Source organism: Ictidomys tridecemlineatus, chromosome 2 (assembly GCF_052094955.1).
Source record: "Ictidomys tridecemlineatus isolate mIctTri1 chromosome 2, mIctTri1.hap1, whole genome shotgun sequence".
NCBI classification, from domain to species: Eukaryota; Metazoa; Chordata; class Mammalia; order Rodentia; family Sciuridae; genus Ictidomys; species Ictidomys tridecemlineatus.
The window spans coordinates 92,861,217-92,880,655 of NC_135478.1; the positions used below are offsets into that span (position 1 = coordinate 92,861,217).

Genomic DNA, 19,439 nt, shown 5'->3' on the forward strand with positions numbered 1-19,439 from the left:
AGGGACCCCAGCTGCTCCCTGGCCCCTGGTTCGCCTACTCACCTGGCACTGCTGCTGCAGCTTCTTGGTGGGCCGGCCCACAATGTAGATCTGCATGGGGGACAGGCTGATGGAGCTGTAGACCGCCACATCCTTCGTGGAGCCGTAGGCCGCATGCACGCGCAGGTGCAGCTGTGGGCAAGATGGTGTGGGCGTGGGCACGGCCTCTGCTCCCATCTGTGCCCTGCCCCCTCTCCCTGGACCCACCTCAGAGATGAGCAGCTTCAAGAAGTTGGCCTTGTGCCGCAGTGGATCGTGCACCAGGCCGTCACAGAAGGACACCACACCGTGGGGGAAGTTGTGCTGGGCCAGCCATGCCACCACCCGCTGCTTCTGCATATCTGGCCGACCCGTCACATAGATGATGAGGTAGCCCAGGTCCTGCCAGTGCCTGGGGTGAGGGGCAGGCCCGGGTGTCCCATGTTGCCTCTTCCTCCCTCTGGGCCTCCCTGTCTCCTGCCCAGCCCAAGTGCCCTGCTTGGGCCACTGAGAAAAGCATCTCTAACTGGGCTCAGATGACATGTCAATAGAAATGGCAGTGATGTGGCGACAGACCCTCCAGTGACCCAGTGAGCCCCACAGTTGCAGCCCTGCAGGAGAGCTGCCTGTTCTCACCAGCCTTCCTCTCCAGGGAACTGGACACCAGGCCACCCACAGTCATGCAGCTAACCAGTGGTGGCCTAAGGCTCTAGGCCTGGACCCACAAGGTCCAGGGCCACGCAGGTCCTCATCCTGGTGCCACCAGGTCTCCCTCGCCTAACATGCAGGAGCCTCCTGCTGCTGAGCCCACCCACCTTGTGAAAGTCTCACTGTGCCCATGGGGCCACTCACCGCACCACATCCACGGCCCCGGCCCGCACCTTGGGGTCACTGCCCATGATGGACACGCTGGCGGCAAAGGAGCCGTCGATGCTGAAGACCACAAACTCCGTGCCCTTGGGCAGCACAGTGATGTAGCTGTCAGCAAACGTGTGGTCTCCCCTGGCCAGTGGGGACAGCTTGTCAGAACCAACCAGAGCCCCTCATCTTGCCCCCCAGAGGCGGGCCCTGTCCTGCCACCCCTTGGAGGTGCATACCTGACCACCATCTTGATGGGGTAGACCCCCACTCCCAGCCGGTGTGTCTCGGGGATCGTGTAGGAGACACGCCCACTGCTGTTGGTCACCAGTGTGTCCAGGTATAGCCACTCACCTGAGGGTGGCTGCATCATGATGTGCACGTCCACCTGTGAGCAGGGGCGAGTGGTCACAGCTGGTCATACCCTAGCCTCCTCACTCCAGGTGCCTCAGCCAAAGGGATGTGCAGGCTCCCTAAGGTCCCCCTGTTTCCTCACCTTCTCCCCGGTTAGGGTGACCATGTCCAGGGGCCCATACATGAACCGGCCTGTCACAACTTGTGGGCCGTCCTCGTTGGCAACTGCGTCACTGATCCGGTGGTTGGCCGTCACGTTCTGGGGAGGGGAGAGCTAGCCTGGGTCAGGGTGGGGCATGGAGAGCAGCTGGGGTCTCCGAGGCTCAGTGCATGCTCCCTTGGGCCTGAGGAGTGAGGCCACCCGACTTCCTGGCCCTGGGCAAGTGACGTCCTTGCTGGGCTTCCTTCCTGCTGTGAAATGGGCTCGTGGCCCCAACTGCAGAGACCGAGGCTCAAACAGACCTGTGCTTCTCTGTAACTCAGTCTCCTCTGTAATAGGGGCCACCTGTGAGGGTCACATAGGACTACAGCCATGTCCCCTCACCCGCAGCTTCACATGTGTCCTCTTGCGCTGCCACTTCTCTCTGGGCTGTGAGGGGGTGAACACCGACACCTCCTTGCCATCCAGCTCCAAGATGCTGGAGCTGTCATGCCTCATGACCTGGGGACAGAGACGCCAGGGCAGGCTCAGGCCAGGGCTGCTGCTCCAGGAGTGAGAGGCCCAGCCACCCTGGAGACCAGCAGAGTTCAAGTGATTGACATTTGATCCACTCCAGTCTGCCTCTAGCCCCCAGAGGCCCTCTGTCCTGTGTGTGCAAATGCGCTCCACCCACCCCCAACCCGCCAACTCATCCTGCACAGAGCTTCCTCCCTCCTGCCTGGAGCCTGGTGTGTCAGAGGAAGGGGCCCCAAGTGTCCAGCTCTCCTGCCTGGGCAACAGCCCGGTACCTGTCTGAGTAGGAAGGACACCACATCCGTTGACTCCCAGTAGCTAGCGTGGAAGAGGTGGGGCAGGGCCACCGTGGGGAAGGCCGTGAGGGCGTCGGGGCAGTACAGGGCATAGTCGATCCGCTTCTGGCCCCACCACTTAGCAGCAACTGCAGGGAGGAGGGACCATGACTGGGTGGGGCCGAGACATGGGTAGGGACCCAGAGGGTCACCTGTCCAGGCCTATTCGGCCCAGACTCCTTGGGGTACAGGCAAAGCAGATCTCTTCCTAGGCTGGTGACAGGCAAGCAGCTGTGTGGGCAGAAGGCACCAGGCCCGCACCCAGGCAGCCAAGGGTCCAGTGGGTGGCCCTGTGGCAGTGTCCCATGGAGGTACTGAAGGTCTCCGCAAGGGCCTGAGGAAGCAGGGGACAAGTCCAGGTCTGAAGGCAGTATCATTTGTCCCCAGGTGTCACAGATTCTGAGGAGTCCTTCCCTGAACCTTCAGGTAGGGGCTGCTGCCTTCCTCAGCCCCAGGGTAGTGGGGAGGCCTCAGGACTTCCAGAGGGACAGTGGCATGCACCTCTGCTGCCACTTCGGGTTGGGCCACCGCCCTCCCTGAAGATAAGGTTGCATACAGGAGGAGCCAGCAGACATGCCTATTTATGGATCTTGGCTCCCCTGGGTTCTGCCCACAGCCTTGGTGACAGAGGACCCCAAGCAGCTCCCTTGGTCCTTACCTGGTCTCTTCCCAGCTCCTCAGGGTCCCCTGGGTCCCTAGCTGACCCTAACCACTGTCCCTCCTCCCTAGATGCCTGTGTCCTCCCAGCCCAAGCCTCCAATCCCATTAGCCTCAGCGGGTGCACAGGTGGCAGGGCCTGGTGGTGAGGGGTGAGCATGCTTGGCAAGAGTGGCCCTGGTTAGAGTCTGTGGTGGGTACCTTCTCCGAAGTCCACGCCAAGGAGGAAGGGGGCCCTGTCCAGGCTGGGGCTCGCCCGGGGATGGGGCCCTGGGGTGGCGGGGGGTGGGGAGGGCAGGGCAAGCAGGGACAGGCGCCTGACGCTGGGGGTGTGGCTGAGCGCTGAGGGGGCCTCTGAGAAGCAAGAATAGGGCAGCGACTCAGCCACACTGCCACAGCCAGCCCCTAGGATGCTGCGAGAACAGGGCCTGGGGCCAGGGGCACACCTCTCCCTGCAGACAGTTGGCACTGCCCAAAACCCCCCCAGCCCCAGCCCAGAGAGCCCGTGCCCAGCTCGGGGTGTGCCATCTGCATCTGCTTCCAGTGCGGAGAGGCTTCTGGGAGGGACAGGCTGTGGAGCTTCTCTCCAGGACCCTCCCAGGAGGGTCCACTGGCTGGCTCACTATGGGGGCTTCCTGGGTCCTGTGGATGTTCAGCAGCCCCCCTGCCCTCTGCCAGCCCCATGCCCCCAGCACCCCCTCCCCAGTGTGGCACCTAAGGATGTCTCTGGACATGGCCAACTGTCCCCTGGAGCTTAGGCCCCTTGCTGTGATGGTGAGGAGGGCGCGGGTGGCTGCACTCACTCTGGGCGATGCTGGACGCCGTGTAGCTCTCGGCCAGGCCTGACACCTGGCTGGCGATGCTGATCTCGCTGGCTCTGCGGTAGCCACGGCTGGTGGGGGCCGTGCCGGGCGACGAGGGGGCTGCGTGCTCTTGGAAGACCACGTTGTGAGTCTGGAGTGCATCTGCTACAGGTGGATGGGGAGAGGGGCCCAGGTAAGCGAGGCCCAGCATGGCCCCTCGTCCCCCCAGCAGTGTTGGGGGCAGTGTGCTGGGTCCAGCGAGCTCCTGGGCTAGGGTGGGCTGGGATGTGGCTGTGCCAAGGGTGGCCAGCTCAAGGCCACTGCAGAGGGCATGAGCTGGGGAAGGGGAGGAGGAAGGCTGGGGTAGGGAAGAATGGACAGATGGACACAGACACAGGGTGTGGAGGTGAGGTGAGGGACTTTCCCCCTATGGCCACTCCCTGCCCTACACGTGGCTCCTCAGCTGGTCTCTGGCAGTCCAGCAGCACGGGGTCCTTCTGGGCCTCTGGGTTTGACCCAACCCACCTGACTCACAGCTCACAGCGGCAGAGGCAGCCCACCCTTTGCTGGAGGGGTGCTGGCAACAGGGGCCCTAGATATGCTGGGGACAGAGAGGAGGCAGCCCCTGCCCCTGGCATCCCTCACGCATGGGCCATGATGAATGGGGACAAAGTCAGGTGCTGAGGACTCCAGCCAGGCTCACCTAGGTTTGGGCTGAGGACAGGATAGGGCAGGGAGGACAGGGCTCAGCAGAGGAGCCAGGCTGCATGGGTTGTAGAGGGAGGCTAAGCATCTCCAGGGGGGAAGGAATGGGAACCAGAGACCGCAACTTCTTGCTGAAACCAAATTTTTCTAGGTGTTGAGGAAGGGCACGGCCTCACCCTACCTCTTATCTACTCCCAAAAGCCACAAAAAGGAGGGCCAGCACCCTTGGACTGTTATTGGCAAGCTGTGTGACTCTGGGGCAGCCTCTGTCTGTCTCTCAGCTGCTACAACTATTTTTCCTTTGGGTCCTCTCAGCCCAGTGTGCAAAAAAAAGGCACCAAGATTAACTCCCCACTGCCTTCCTGCTTGCCTGCCATCAAGGTCCCCTGAACTCTGAGTAGCCAAAGGGGGCGTGAGGGGGTATGGGGGCAGGGGGCAGGGGCAGGAGCCAAGCAGACGTCACCACAGTGGGGTACACACACTCGGCACAGCCCAGGCTCTGGCGGGGCCCATCTTGCCAGGTGAGCGCGGGAACGGGGATACTGGTTTCCAGGAAGCCGTCCCCATGGGGGAGAGGGGCCAGGGGGCCACCCTCCAGGACCAGCTCGGGGTTTCTCTGCACGGTCTCGACTGGAGGCAGATGGGAGAGAACAGAGGACAAGAACAGACACTTGCATGGGCTGTCCGTACACACACCAACGTAGACTCCGGCTCCTCGAGGACCAGACACCACAAGATGCTGGGACACACGCTGGGGCTGGGGGACAGGCCGGGGGCTCTGTGGGGGGCCCCACCCACCAAGCGCCCCATCTTTGGACTTACTGCCTGCCATGCGAGGGCCCAGCCTACCGGTCCCCCAACCCAGCAAGGGTCCTCCTCCAGCCTGCTCCCAAGGGGTGAAACCCTGACCACGCCCTCTGAAACTCCCAGGAATAAGGAGCAGCTCCTGCACCAGGTGCCCTTCAGGAGGGGTGTCCTCCTGCTGGCCCTCTCGTACCTGGGCCGCCCCACCCTCCAGAACAGGGTGCTGACTGTCACCTTCCCCCGGGGGACCTCTCACCCAGCAGCGTGGAGCAGCCGTCCCCCAGCGGGTAGCGCTGGTAGCGGGGAATGCTGCAGGGTGGCAGGGCATGGAAGCGGCGCTCCAGCAGGGGCTCCAGGCGGGAGGCAGAGGGGTCGGCGGGGTGGAAGAGGTTGTAGACTTGCTGGCAGGCTGGCCGCAGCTGGAAAACTGGGGCAGAGAAAGGAGACTGGGTGGCGGGTGGGGCCCGGGTCCCAGGTGGTCTCTGCCGCGCGTGCCTTTCAGTTTGGGATCTGGCTGGGTCACTTTCCCTCTGTGGACCAGGAATGTCTTGTGTGGGTGCTAGGATGGCACCTGGGCATCACATGCATGCTGGGCCAGTGCTGGACACAAAGGGCCCTGTGGCTCTCAGAGTTTTTTCCTTTTTCTTTTTTTTTTTTTTTTTTCCAGATGGGGGTTGGGTTCCAGGGATTGAACTCTGGGGCACTCCACCACTGAGCCACGTCCCCAGCCCTATTTTGTATTTTATTTAGCGACAGGGTCTCACTGAGTGCTTAGTGCCTCACTGTTGTTGAGGCTGGCTTTGAACTCCCTATTCTCCTGCCTCGGCTTCCCAAGCTGCTGGGATTACAGGTGTGTGCCACCTCGCCAGCTCTCACAGAGTTTTTAATTGAAAAAGTTATAATGACCTACTAAGAACAAGTGTGCAAGTGTGAGAAGTGACGAACTTCCAAACTCTAAGGGAGACTAGACACCTGGAGGCTAGTCTGTCCCCATGTGACCCTGGGCTGTGCCTCCCTCTCCTGGACCTCCACTGTCTTATGTCCTCTGCTCTGGACACCTTAGAAAGGGAATGGACCAGCAGGTGTTGAGGACAGGGCCAGTGACTGGGTTGATGGAGCAGAAATAAGAGGCCAAGGTCCTTTGTAGATGGGGACAGGAAAAGGTCCAGGCCATCACCATGGCCTGTGTCAGGGGTCCACTGAGACCTCTGCCCAACTTGTGCCCCTTGTCCTGCCCCACAAGGCTCTCACCATCCAGGGCAGGGATGACGGTTTTCCGTAAAGCCAGGACCAGCCCCAGTGGGCACCCGAAGAGGAAGAGATCTGCGATTTCAAAGTCAAACTTGCCCAGGGCGCCGGCGCCATCCAGCATGGTGGAGCTGCTCGAGCGGCGGGAGCCGGGCTCGTTCCTCAGCACACTGGCATGCAGGCTGTGGTGGGATGTGCCAGGTCACACCCAGTCCTTCTCAGGGCCACCCTCCCTCAGCCTAGGAGGGACAGGCTGGGTCTGATGGCCCCTTCAGGGACTTGCCCTGTGCTGTCCTGAGGGTACAGCTGCCCAGCACCTGTGGGGACACTGTCAGTGGCCTCTCCAGGGAGCCTACCACCATTGGGATAGCCCTGACTGAGGCCACACTGCCCCTGGTTGGCTCTGCCCCTGCTCAGCTGTACCTCCCCAGGACAACCTGCTTCCTGTGGCTCAAGGTGGCCTGGGGCGTACACAGACCATGTACCCAGTAAGCCAGAGGAGCCCTAACAGGGCACCTGGCAGAGCCCCCAGGACCTCAGAGACCCCAGTCCCTGCTTCCAGAGGGACCCTGCGATGCCCCCTCCCTCTTGCAGCCTCCTTCCTCACCTGGTCTGTCCCCTGAGCCCACCTGGACAGGAAGGCCTGGTGCTGCTGGATGGTGTCCAGCTCGTAGGTGGATGAGTCGCTTCTCTTGCGGGGCAGCTGCCTTCTGGAGTCCTCGGCACCAGTGCTGCGGGGGATGTCGGTGCTGCTGCGGCTCAGGTGCCGGCTGCTCTCCAGGCTGGAGCCACCGCCGCCACTGCCACTGGAGCCGTGGGCTGCATTCCCCAGGGTGCCCGGGGACAGCAGCTCAGCATCCTGGAATGGCCCCACGGAGGCTCACTGCTGGGTGGCCGCCTCCTGGAGCTGCCCCTCCCTCCTGCAGGCCGATGCCCTGCTCAGGCTTCCCACTGAAGCCAGCAGGGAAGCAGAGGGGACACCCTGGTCTCCTCCTGCCCCTCAGCCTGTGGCTCAGGCCTAGCAACCTTCATTCCTGGCCTATCTGGCCACCCCAGACCTGGGGAACCTCCCCCAGGCTGCTGGCCACTCTGCTGCAGGGGAACTAGGGTCTTCCCTTCCTGCTGGGAACAGACAGGGTCCCCTATCACACTGCCCAGCCCAGAGCCCACTCCATCTGGGCAGACCTGGTTTGTGGCCTATGAAGCCACATGCTCTCTTAGACCGGCCATGCTACAATTCTCCAGCTGCCATGTGCCTGCTCTGCCACCTCTGGGTACCAGGACTGGCAGCTCTATGGATTCTGAGAAGTACTCCCCTGGCTTCTTCGGGGCCCAGGGTGAACCTGCTTTTGGGCACCTTCCCTGAGTTCTCAGCAAGAGACACTGGGCTTCCTCCACTCCCCAGGCCTCTCTCTGCACTCGGGTCCTGCCTGTAGGCTCAGGGCCTTGGGTGATGCTTGTTGATGGACAGAAGAGACGCAGCTTGGCTGGGGGTCTGAGTGAGCTCACCTCAGAGTCTCTGCCGGGTTCTCTGCTTGTGGGCCACCACATGGGGCCAGGTAGTGGCCAGGTGCCCTGAAGCAGGTAAGGGCACCTGCTCTACATGACACACGTTTCTGTGGAGGTCTGGGGCCAAGGGAGGGGCATCCCACCACCATGGCCCTGCTCTGGTACCTGCACGCTGACCACGCTGCCACGGCGGCTGCTGCTCTGACTCTCAGACACTGGCTGGTTGCTGTGGCACAAGGCATCAAATGCTAGGATGCCCCCAACGCAGTCCCCAATCAGGCAGACCTGCAGGCAGGAGAGGCCCAGGCCCACGTTTCCACCCTGCTGGCTAGGAAAGAAGACCCCTTCCTCCAGCCACCCTGCAGGGTCCTCCTTCTCCACCCTCCCACCACTCACCTGCCCACTGAAGGTCACGCCCTCTTGGGACTTGATGAAGTCCCCGTAGGCCAGGTTGGCCCTCTGAATCACTGTGGCAACTGCCTCCTGGTACTGAGGTGAGGAAGTGGCCAGCAGAGGCAGGGCGGCCAGGGGGATGTGGTCCTGACTGCTGGACAGGTAGCCCTCATCGTGGCTGTAGGGACTGAGGCTGAGGGAGGGAGGCTGGGTCAGGAGGGGCAGCAGGGTAGACAGAGCTACCTGGCCCCAAGTGCTCATGGACAGTCCTAGGTCCAGCCCGGGGCCACTGCCAGGGCCCAGGGCTGCCAACTGGATCTGCATCCAACATTACAGAATTGGAAACTGAGTCAGCCCTGGACCCAGCTCCTGGACTCCAAGCTGAGGCTGTGTACGCAGGCTCTCCCCCTCCGGGCAGAGGAGGCTCAACGCAGCTCGGGCCATCTGGACTGGGGGGCCACTGATGCTCAGGGGAGGTGGGAGACAGCATTCTTCTGTGATGCCCTCCCTGTGGGCAGAGGGGATACAGCGGGCAGATGGCACTCACTTGGAGACGAGGGCGAAGGCGTCGGCGCAGACAGGGGGGCAGGGCACCAGGCGGATGGCAAGGTGGCCCAGGGCGCTGGGGTAGTGCACACGCATGACGGTGTCAAACACGTTGGCGATGGTGTTGGCGTCTCCCTGCTTGGAGCTGGGGTCCCCGGTGCCCGTGTCCAGGATGGTGCCTCCGTGCAGCACCAGCAGCAGCACGTGGATCTTGGAGGGCGGTGCAGCCAGTGGCTGGCTGACTTCGTCCTGCACAGGCGAGGAAGGGGGTCAACTCCTTGCCAGGCCCCTGTCACACTGTAGGGAGGCCTAAATGCTCCTTCTGAGAGCTCCAATTTTGGTTACCCAGCTATGGAGCCTGGGGTTTGGCAGCTTCCTCCCGTCCCTCAGACCCCTGCAAGGACCACAGCCCGGAGCAGGGAGGCTTGACCATGGGCACAGAGGACTCGGGTGTGTGGGGGGGTCAGCTTTCTCCTCTGAAAGCTCCATGTCTCTGGGGGGCCTAGGCAGTGGCTTCTGCTTGGTCTCCTGGCATGGGGAAGAGGCAGAAGCTCAGCCAGGCCTGGCCTCTGGGGCCTGCTGCTCCTATGGGTGTCCAGGCAAGGGTCTGTCTTGGCTGGAACAGACAGGGCCACCACTGGCTGAAGTCCCAGGGGTTATTAGGAGTGGCCAGGGTCAGGGCAGTGATACGACCACTCTGTCTACAGTGCCAAGCTCTCCCTGGACCTCCTCTCGTCCTTAGGTCTCCGGGTCCTGCTATTCCTGGAATCTAAGACCAAGGTCCCCAAGAGCAGAGACATCCTGGGATGTCTCTGCTCTTGGCAGGGCTCCTGGCAGGGCTCCAGAACATTCAGCAGAAAGGACAATACAGGTTTGTGGCCCTGATTACGAAGGTCATGATCCCACCTTCCTGCTGGCCAGGACTGCTGTGAGGTCAGGGTGGACCCTAGATCACATAGGTATGTGTAGACTGCTTGTCCTCTAGAGACAAGGTGGTAGGCCCAGGAGAGGCCTGGGGACTGGGCCACCATCCTGTGGTGCACTGCCCAAAGCCCCTGCCAAAGCTCAGCACAGGCTATGGGCCACAGGCTGTGGCCCTGTCCCCAGGCCCCCCCTGCACCCTTCCTAAGCTTCTTTGTGGGTGGCCAGGAGATGCAAGTGAGGGACTACTGGGCTGTCCTTGCTGTGTGTGCCATGTCATCCTCAGGGGCGTGGGCAGGGGACAGAAAAAGGTGCTGAAGCCAGGTGTGGGCCATGGGGTTGTGTGCATATGGGGGGACTGCCCACTGGTGGCTGGCCTGGCAGGGCGACATCTGGACAGTCCCATCCATGTCACTTAAGGAGGGGTTCTCTAACACAGCGAGGAGAAGGCATAAAGACATGTCTAAGGCAGGGGAGTTTTGTCCAGCAGTGCTTGGTCCCCCAGGCAGGGCAGGTGACTGAGGGCCGAGTCTTGTTTGTGCCTGTCTGGCTGGACCCAGCACTGGGGACTACTCAGGGACCCCTGCAGGTCCAGAAAGACACCCATCCTCATGTTCAGTTTGACATAGAAACTACACCTGCCTGAGCCCCAGTGGTGACAGAGCCCCTGGGAACCGTGGGGACAGCTCTGGAGAGCCGGGTCATGCCCCACCCCTGGTCAGTGTCTCCGTAAAGCTGCCTGCTTCCATCAGGAAAGGCTGCCGTGTGGGGGCTTTTGCAAGCACAGGGGTCTGACTGGGGACGGCAGCACCCAGGATCAGTGCTGGGTTCCACTGCACATCCAGAGGCAGGTCCCGAGCCCCAGGCCCCTTCTGCCCTCCCCTGGGGGGCAGTCAGAGCTGTGTGCACTGCAGGTGGGGAGGGGCCTGTTGGCTTGATCCACCTTAGGCAGCAAAGGAAATCCGTCTCCCTGCCCACTGCCCCTGCTGCAAAACCCACTGTCCTCAGACCTGAGAGCAGAGAACCCCAGGAGGGGGGGAGGGGGGGATGCTCCCGCGCCAGACTCCCCAGGTGACCCGAGGAAGGGCCGATCCACCTTAGGCAGCTTGGGTCCTGGGCAGTGTGGTGACTGCGTCCTGGGACTCCAGCCCCCAGTGCAAACAGCTCTGAGGGCCCGCAGGTGGAGGGGGACGTGAGCTCCAGCAAAGAAGCCCTGAAGCAGACACAGGTTCCACAAAGAGCTTTATTGGACACACTGAGCGCTGCCTGACCCCTGCAGGCCGCCTGCAGCCGAGGCCACATCACTGTTGCCTGGGGGGCTTTTGCTTCCTCCCCTTCTGTCTTTTGCTCTTCAGACAGGCTGGGCACAAGGTGAGGATCTTATTTTTGATCTGGAATTTACAAGTTTCTCATTATACTTTCCACAGGTGCAACTTGCTCAAGGTCTTCTTGGGGTGCTGCCTGCTGTCCCTGGTTCTCAGGGGCCTCAGAAAGAGGGCGGGCGGGCAACTCCCTAGTAGGTGGCAAGGGAAGGAGCCTCCAGGGCCAGCGCAGGGGTGAGGTGCAGTGCGGAGCTCCACCTCCTGTGCCCCTGGACTGTCCCTCTGAGCCCTGCCCCTTCCCAGGTAGCCTTAGTTGGCAGCTCCCAGGCACCCACCTCGATGATGTTCAGCTGCTCCACGCTGGAGGCCACCCTGAACTCTGGGCTGCTCTGGCCGTACAGACTCTCTGCAACACAGAAGCCTCGGTTAGCAGGGCGCAGCTGGCCCCGTGGAGGCTGTAACCGCCACAAGGGGAACTGGAGCCCTGAGTCCCTCCCCTGGCCCCTGGGTGCCTAGCACTGTTCCGGAGCTGGGTGGATTACCCTGTGTGTCCTCTGGCTCTGGGCTCTCAATGGTGTCCATGAGGTCGTTGGAGCTCCACTTGGTGATGTCCTTGGGGAACATCTCCTCCGAGTCAGACAGGTCCTCTGTGGAGGGGGGGTGTTCAGCAGGTGTTCACTGGGAGCCTCCAGCTCCCCGGCCTTCGCCCAACGCGTCTTGCTCACTCCCTTCCTCACCAGGACAGCCAGGCACCCGACACCACCTGACTTTTTTGTTTTTTCAGTCATACCACATAAAATTTACCGTGTAAACCATTTTAGGTGGTATTTAGTGTCTGCAAAGCTGCGTGGCCAGCGCCCTTCATCGTCCTTGGACGGAAACCCCAGCCAAGAGTGGCCAGCCTCCCCGGCCTTCCTGGGCAGCCGCTGGCCAGCAGTCCTTTCTCTCTGCACTCGCCTATTCTGGTCACTCTGCAGCACTACGCCACGCGACGTGGTCTTTTGTGGCGAGCCTCTCTCACACAGTGTTGTGCTCTCGAGGTCCCTCCTGCTGGAGGCTTGTCAGTGTGTCCTTCCTTTTCATGGCTGAGCCATACCCCATGTATCCCTCACCAGCTGACGTCTTTAACGTCCACAGCGGCAGCTCAGGGAGCAGCTGGCAAGGAGTGCTGCTGTGTCCACCTGCAGCCGCCCCTGCCTTCCTTCCCTCTCCTGCGGGGATTAACCCAGAGCCACCACGAGTTCCGTCCCTGGTGCTCCTCTCTGCTTTCCTGGGATTTCTGTTGGGGCCCAGCAGCTATCTGGGTTTGGACTCCTGCTGGCCCCCTCCTCTGGCCTTGAACAGCTCCTGGGCCAGTTTCCCCAGGACTCTTTTGCTTCTACACCATTTTCTACACTAGCTGTGTATTTTCCTCTTGTCAGGGACAAAGAGCCAGCCTGGGATGAGTGGGACACCAAAGACATCCCTTCCCCACCTCAGCAGCCTGCCTGGGTCGTCTGGACCAGAGTAAACCCAGAACCTTCTCTTGCCTGGACACTCTTCCCCACGTCCTTGCCCCTCCCGGCTGATGGCTAATTAACTGAAATGCCCACACTTAGCTGGCTCCCCTGCTCCTCCCAGTCGTGGTGGTGGCACAAGCGGGCTCTCGCTGCCCCTGCCCTGTGCCAGCCTGTGGACACATCCCTGTCTCTGGGCCCTGCCATGCCAGGTACCCTGCAGAGGGCCATCTCCCTGCATTGCCCACTGGTCCCTCTGGCTTCACTGAGGGGGACAGCAAAGGCACTGAGCAAGGAGGCACTGAGCAAGGAGGCCCCGCTCACGTCTTCCGGCACAGGCTGCTTTTGGTGTTTATGCCAGGATCAGGGGAAACGAGCAGTTCTTCTATTTCTGCTTATTGCATTTTCTAAAGTGTCTACTTTAGGTGCATATTTAGTTTACATTAATGGCATTAATTTAATCAGGAATAAACAAGGTTAAGTACAAGATTAAGTAACTACAAAAATTTATAACACTGTAAGTTATACTTCTTATGGAAATAAATTCACAAATGGAAAAATGTCCCCATGCGACGTGCATGTCCTTTTGGGGTGGTCTTGAGAGAGCAGCCCCCTCCAGGCAGGCCCACAGGCACATCTCAACTTCTGGGTAGGTTAGCCTGAGACTGGCGCTCAAGGGACCGTACCCCTAGGTGAGGCTAAGTCACCCTCCAGGCCCTGTGCCCACCCTCACACACCCCTCCCTGCCTCTCCCAGGAAGGCCAAGGGCTGCAGAGCCGCCCACTTACCATGGGCATCAAAGAACTCGTCGTCTGAGCTCTCGTCAGAGTCCCTGGCAATACTCTGCATCCTCCACTCCGAGATGCTGTGGCGGGAAGGGCTGGCTACAAGGCAAAATCCCAGACTGACTGGCCTGCAGTGGAAGGGCCAGTGGCTCTGCGGAGCCGGCAACAGCAGGGAGGTGGAAACCTGAGGCTTAGGCGGACATGGGCAGAGCCGTCCTAGGGAGGTTCAGGGAGAACGTGGGGCAGGAGGAAATGGGGTCTGAGTCCAGGACCTGAGCTCTGGTAGGCTTGGGTCTGACCCTGAAGAGATTCCTTAAGCTGAGATGCAGCAGCCTCACAGGGGTGTGATGCTGCAGGGCAGTGGGGGGTGGCGGGGGGTGCCTCACTACTCAGGTCCGGGGAGCGGGGCCTTGCAAAGGGAAGCTCCACTTCACCCTCCTCCTAGGCCTTGTAGGCTCCCCTGGGAGGCGAAGCCTCCTGCAGGTGTCAGGGAGCTGCCAGTCCTGCTCCTCAGGTGGGGCCTTCTCACCTTGGGCCATACACGTGCTCAGGTGGGGCCTGCTGGGGTGGGGGGACCTGGCTTCACTGCAGCTAGGCCTGGATTGGTGCCAGTCAGAGAAGGCTGTCCCCACCAGGCTGGGCACTGAGAGAGGAGACTTAGGAAGTCCTACTCCACTTCCCAAAGGGCTAGGACTTCCCCCCAAATCTGGCTTCTGACCAGACACCTTACCTAGGAGGCCCCTCAATGTCCCCACAATGTCCATGAGAAAGAGGCCATTTTCAGAGCTGGAAGGCCCAGCAACCCAGCAATGGCACAGGCTGCCTGGGGGGCAGGGCAGACAGGGACACCACATGGCCAGGCGGCACTAGGGCTCACCTCCCCTCTTGGATGACCGTGACGATTTAGAAGACGTGGACCACTGCTTCTTCAGGCCACGCCCCACCAGGGGCTCCCCGTGGCTGCTGCTGGGCTCAGGGGGCACCCCGGATGCCTGGTCCTGGGTGTCCTGGTCCTTGGCGAGCTCGGTAGCCCCCTCGTCTTCACTGAACTGGGCCATCTTGCGGGATAGCATGAGCTGCGCCTCCCTCTCCAGCTCCCGGATGTTCTCCATGCTCAGCCCGTACCACTCATCCTGCCAGCACCAGGCCTGCCTGTGGGCCCGCACCATGACCCGCCGCAGGCCTGCGTAGGTGCAGGGGAATCGTCAGTCTGAGACTGAACCAGGAGCCCCAGGCTGGCTGCCCTGGAGCTGCAGGTCAGACTTGAGTCACTGCTTGCCTGTGCCCCATCTTTTCTATCTGGAAAATGAGGGGACTGGCTCCCAGGTGGCCTCACAAACCCATAGTGATTCTACACTCAGAGGGGAGGGGCCTCCTAGGTAAGGTGTCTGGTCAGAAGCCAGATTTGGGGGGAAGTCCTAGCCCTTTGGGAAGTGGAGTAGGACTTCCTAAGTCTCCTCTCTCAGTGCCCAGTCTACTTTTCCTGTCCAATTTCAAGTTCAAGTTCAAAATGGGATTGAACCCAGGGGTGCTTTACCACTGAGCTACATCCTCAGTGCTTTTTATTTTTTATTTTGAGGCAGCGTGTCACTAAGTTGCTGAGGCTGGCCTCCATCTTTCAATCCTCCTGTCTCAGTCTCCAAGTAACTGGGATTACAGGTGTGTACCACCATGACTGGCTTAAAAAATGCTTTCAAAAGACTATATTTTACATGTGAGATAGATAAGAATATGTTATGCAAATAAAATAAGATACAATCATATGGTTTTTAAGGAGAAAGACAAGCCAGGAACAAGGGGCCCTCTAGGGTGACAGGATATGGGAAGCTCAGTACACAGCTGTGAATATTGCCCTGAAACTGACCTGGCTGTCCTCCCACAGGTAAGCTGCATGGCACACAAAACCATGCCTCCGTGAAGCTGCTTAAAAGAAACACTAAAAAGAAACAAAACACTCACCACCCAGCAAAGGTATAGACTGTCCCAGTGACACCTCCCAGCCCGTGTTCCCTCCCTGTAAGAGTCTGCCCTAGATTTTACATCTGCCACTTGTTTGGTTTCTCGTTTGGCAGGTGGTTTTTCTGCACGTGTTGGGCTGTTGGGCTGTGGTTGAAATTTACATGAACGAGTCACGCTGTGTGAACTCTCCTTCCACTTGCTTCTCTGGGTGAGTTTCACCTGCATCCACGCCCGTGTGGGGCTCTGGGGCACTGGGCTTTCAGCTGCATGGCATTTATGAGTTGGAAACACCACATTTTATTATTCCTTTTCCTGCCGGTGGCTTTTGGCTCATTTGCATCATTTTTCTGTCTCGTGGCTCTGAACATTCTGGAACATGTTTCTCCTGGCTCCCAGGGCACGCACCTTCTGCTTCCTGGAGAGTGCAGAGGGGCCCTCCAAGAGGCCTCAGGATGACAGGGCTTCCTCTGCACCTCCCTCCCCAGTCCCGCCTCCTGGGCTGCCACCTGTAGGGTGTGTCTGCCCACCTTTGCTATGCCATGGTACCCTCCTGGCCCCGGAGGTCTGTATCCCCAGCCCAGCGGTGGGGTGGCTTCAGATACCATGCTGATGAGCCTGTCCCCTTGTCTGTGACTGTTTGATGGCCTCACAGGGCTGTTCCAACCCATATGGGGAATGGCCTCAGCCTGGGGTGGCTGGAAGGGCTTAGCACCAGGGGGGAAGGCTAAGGCTATGCGGAACAGCATGGGCTATGCTAAGCCCAGCTCACATGGGTTCACCAGTTCTCCCTGGGAGGACACTAATGTTTGTAGCAGCAGACATGATTGTGCCGTGCCCCTTCCCTGGTTCTGCACCCCATGATCTTGTCCTAGAGCAGCCCTGTATAACTGGCGCCACTACACCCACTTCTCAGGCAAGGAAAGCAAGTCTCAGGGAAGAGCCGCAGAGTCGCCATGTGACAGAGCTGGGACTGGGTGTCACAACTGTCTCCTCCCCTCCAGCCCCATTCTCCTTTCTGGGAGGAGAGCTGACTTTTAGGGGCTGGAGATCCCTGTAGTTTGGCCAGGCTCTCAGGCTATGTGGGGCAGGGAGGGCAGAGGGGCACACTGGCTTCTGGGCCAGGGTCCCAGCCTGGGCTCTGCTGGGACCTGAAGTGGGCTGACCCTGGAGAAGCCTGACATGAATGGATCCCTGGGGTGGAGAAAGGGAAAGGCCAGGCAGGCCATGCAGTGTGGGAGACCCACCCACCACTCACGCTCCTGTGAGCTGAGAACTGTTAACTTCCATCGCAGGAAGTGAGGACCATGGCCATGTCAGGTATGGCCCAGCTGGGCTGGGGATACAGACACCCAGGCTGTCTCCAGGACACTGTCCTTTCTGCTTAGAACTGGGGACATGTGTCCTGGCTTGTGAGTCCTGGGTAAAGAAGGAGGTGACTTGGGATGATCTGAGCATCCATGTGGTTAGACAGCCGGACTGCAGGGATATGTCCCCTTCAATGGGGTGGGATGTCTTCCTTCTCCTGCTACCTGCCCTGGCCCCTGCTGATGGACACATAGTAGCTCCCTGAAAAGGAGCAGCCATGGAGGTGGAGCTGGTGACACTGCTGTGTCAACAGGGCAGAAGCCAGCCTTCTTGGGCCCCAGGGCTCTGCCACAGCACCGACCTCTAAGGTCAGGCAGCACTGCTGTGGGCACCTTCCACTGTGGCTGGGGGGATGCCTGCTTTGGTTTGGCCATGTTGGATCCACAGGTGACAATGCCTGCTCTTGTGGTCATCAAGCACCAGCGTGACAGGTGTGAGGCATGTTATCAGAGTGTGGCTCTGTCCCATCTAGATAAGCCACCCTTGCTAATGGCATCACACGGTGTCTGCCTAGGGTAAACGTAGGGCTATGAGCCCTGGGTCGGGACCAGATGGGAACTGACATACAGCGACCGGGTGGGCAGGTGCTGAGGGCTCAGAGGTGGTGAGGGCCTTGGCTAGCACCTGCTGGGTGGGGAGCCCAGGCATCTGTGGGGACACCTGCTCTGGGAAGGCTGGGTGGGTGTGAAGGAGAGTACAATGCCTGCGCCATTCTGCCACCCAGAACTTCCCACCCTGTCAGGAGGCGCAGAGCTGTGGGCTGGGCTGGGCCGGCAGCCTCTCAGGTACAGCCAACAGGCCTGGGAGCTAGGGGCCCTATGGGCAGCAGGGAGGTTGCCCTCAGTGAGTACTCCCCAGGGTCGAGTGTAGGCTACGCTTATCATTCACAAATGGGGGCAGGAACAACAGGACAAAGCCCGGGGCACATGCATTCAAGGAAGGCCAAGATAAGCTGGGGGTGCCAAGCACTGTGGTGCGTGCCTGTAAGTCTTGTGACCTGGGAGGCTGAGGCAGGAGGATTGCAAAGTCAAGGCCATTGCAACTTAGCCAGACCCTGTCTGAAATAAAAAGGCCTGGGAATGAGGCTCAGTGGCAGAGCACCCTTGGGTTCAATCCACAGTACCAAAAAATAAAAATAAGAAGGGGCTGGGGCTGGGGCTCAGTGGTACAGCGCTTGCCTAGCATGCATGAGGCACTGGTTTGATTCTCAGCACCACATACAAATGAATAAAATAAAGGTCTATCAACCACTAAAAAAATATTAAAAATAAATAAATAAATAAAATAAGAAGACACAAATGATATGTCTCTTCGTCATGTACAACCAGAGATATGAAAAACTGTGCCCTCTATGTGTCATATGAATTGAAATGCCTTCTGCTGTCATACATACCAAATTAGAGTAAACTTTAAAAAATCAATAATGAAAGGTAAGATAAGCTGGGGGTGGGGGTGGGAGGTGAGCAGGGCTTTGGCTTCACCTTTCAGGACTAAAGCAGAAGTGGGCCAAGGAGAGGGAGGCAGGGAGGAGCGGGGCCGTGGCCCGCGTGCCTGGGGCTGGGTGCTCACCGGTGTCGTGGATGAACCTCTCTATCTTGGACTGCATGCCCCAGTAGCGGAACTCCACCTTGCAGAGCTTGTAGGCACACATGACGGGCAGCAGCTGCTTCTTGTACTCCTCAATCCAGTTGTCAGACAGTGGCCCGCGGTGGGTCTTGGTTGACTGGAACAGCTTGGGGTCCTCTTCGGCCTTGTACTCGTTGGGCGGCACAGGGTCCTTGACGATGTCGATGAAGTCTGGGGGACACTGTGAGTGGTCACACCTGCCTGGCCTGCACCCCACCCTTGCCAGACCCTCCATGCCCACATCCTCGGAGAGCCCCAGACCTCGCATGTGGAAGGGACATGGGGGAGCAAGCAAGGTGCCCTGGGCAGCTGCCAGACCCGTGCCTTTCAAGTCACATCGACAAGCCCCACAGTCAGCGTGCCTGCCACCTGGCAAAGCAGGTAATGGAGGAGGCCCTAGAGGGTCTTTCCGCGGGACAGAGAGAAGGCTGGGGACGCTTCCCAGGAAAGCTGGTGTCCTGGCAGCAGTGGTATGGACTGAGGTGGGGACTTGGGAACTGCCCAGGTCTGTATGGGGCAGGGTGGCTGCTGTGATGAGATGATGGGTGTGCAGTGGTGAAACGCTGTCCATTTCTTGCCACACGAGGTGCCAGGCCAGCACCTGGGCCAGGGCACCTACACACAGGCTCATACTGGGAGGATCCGGCCGGCTGAGCTGTTGGGGAGCTGGGCCCGGCCCCCAGAGGCCTGCTGTTTGACTAGGCTTAAGTTTATTGAATTATCTGCCAACATTTGGGAAAGTAGAAATTTCTCATGAAAACCCTGCTCTCTGGTTTCCTTAGTAGAGTGGGTCCTGCTTCCTGCATGGCAGCTCCAGCTGTGGGACGGAGCCATCATGGCATAGCCTCCATCTGCCACAGCCCCCATGGGCCGGGCTCTCATGTGAGGATGCCAGTCTAGGGTGGCTTCCAAGAGCCGCCGGTGCGCTTCTGGGGCTGGAGGGGCAGGGCTGTGAGCAGGAGAGGCCTCTTTCCTGGGGTGCAGTACTCCAACCTGCCTCCAGGATGGGGCCACGCTGGGGCCGAGGGGGACAGTGGGGGAGGCACAGACAGCGGCCAGGCA

At 60.0% G+C, this 19,439-nt stretch overlaps 1 protein-coding gene across 18 annotated transcripts in view; it reads right to left on the reverse strand.

Annotated features, from left to right (window-relative positions):
* Pitpnm2 (phosphatidylinositol transfer protein membrane associated 2) overlaps positions 1 to 19,439 on the reverse strand; it is a 127,746-nt gene that overhangs the window by 2,964 nt on the left and 105,343 nt on the right. For 10 of the 18 annotated variants that reach the window (XM_040289550.2, XM_078039290.1, XM_078039289.1 and 7 more), the window contains 21 exons: positions 18,321 to 18,548; positions 14,305 to 14,610; positions 13,431 to 13,526; positions 11,689 to 11,793; positions 11,482 to 11,552; positions 8,905 to 9,152; positions 8,361 to 8,550; positions 8,130 to 8,249; positions 7,085 to 7,314; positions 6,459 to 6,637; positions 5,464 to 5,634; positions 4,884 to 5,033; positions 3,699 to 3,863; positions 3,097 to 3,249; positions 2,179 to 2,327; positions 1,775 to 1,891; positions 1,373 to 1,489; positions 1,116 to 1,264; positions 871 to 1,020; positions 247 to 430; positions 43 to 171 (listed from right to left, as the gene is read on the reverse strand). In XM_040289550.2, the coding sequence (XP_040145484.2) occupies positions 43 to 171; positions 247 to 430; positions 871 to 1,020; positions 1,116 to 1,264; positions 1,373 to 1,489; positions 1,775 to 1,891; positions 2,179 to 2,327; positions 3,097 to 3,249; positions 3,699 to 3,863; positions 4,884 to 5,033; positions 5,464 to 5,634; positions 6,459 to 6,637; positions 7,085 to 7,314; positions 8,130 to 8,249; positions 8,361 to 8,550; positions 8,905 to 9,152; positions 11,482 to 11,552; positions 11,689 to 11,793; positions 13,431 to 13,526; positions 14,305 to 14,610; positions 18,321 to 18,548 (3,407 nt within the window). Of the gene's footprint in view, positions 1 to 42; positions 172 to 246; positions 431 to 870; positions 1,021 to 1,115; positions 1,265 to 1,372; positions 1,490 to 1,774; positions 1,892 to 2,178; positions 2,328 to 3,096; positions 3,250 to 3,698; positions 3,864 to 4,883; positions 5,034 to 5,463; positions 5,635 to 6,458; positions 6,638 to 7,084; positions 7,315 to 8,129; positions 8,250 to 8,360; positions 8,551 to 8,904; positions 9,153 to 11,049; positions 11,216 to 11,481; positions 11,553 to 11,688; positions 11,794 to 13,430; positions 13,527 to 14,304; positions 14,611 to 18,320; positions 18,549 to 19,439 lie in introns of those variants that run through there. The other 8 variants (XM_078039294.1, XM_078039300.1, XM_078039298.1 and 5 more) reach the window with 8 other exon arrangements.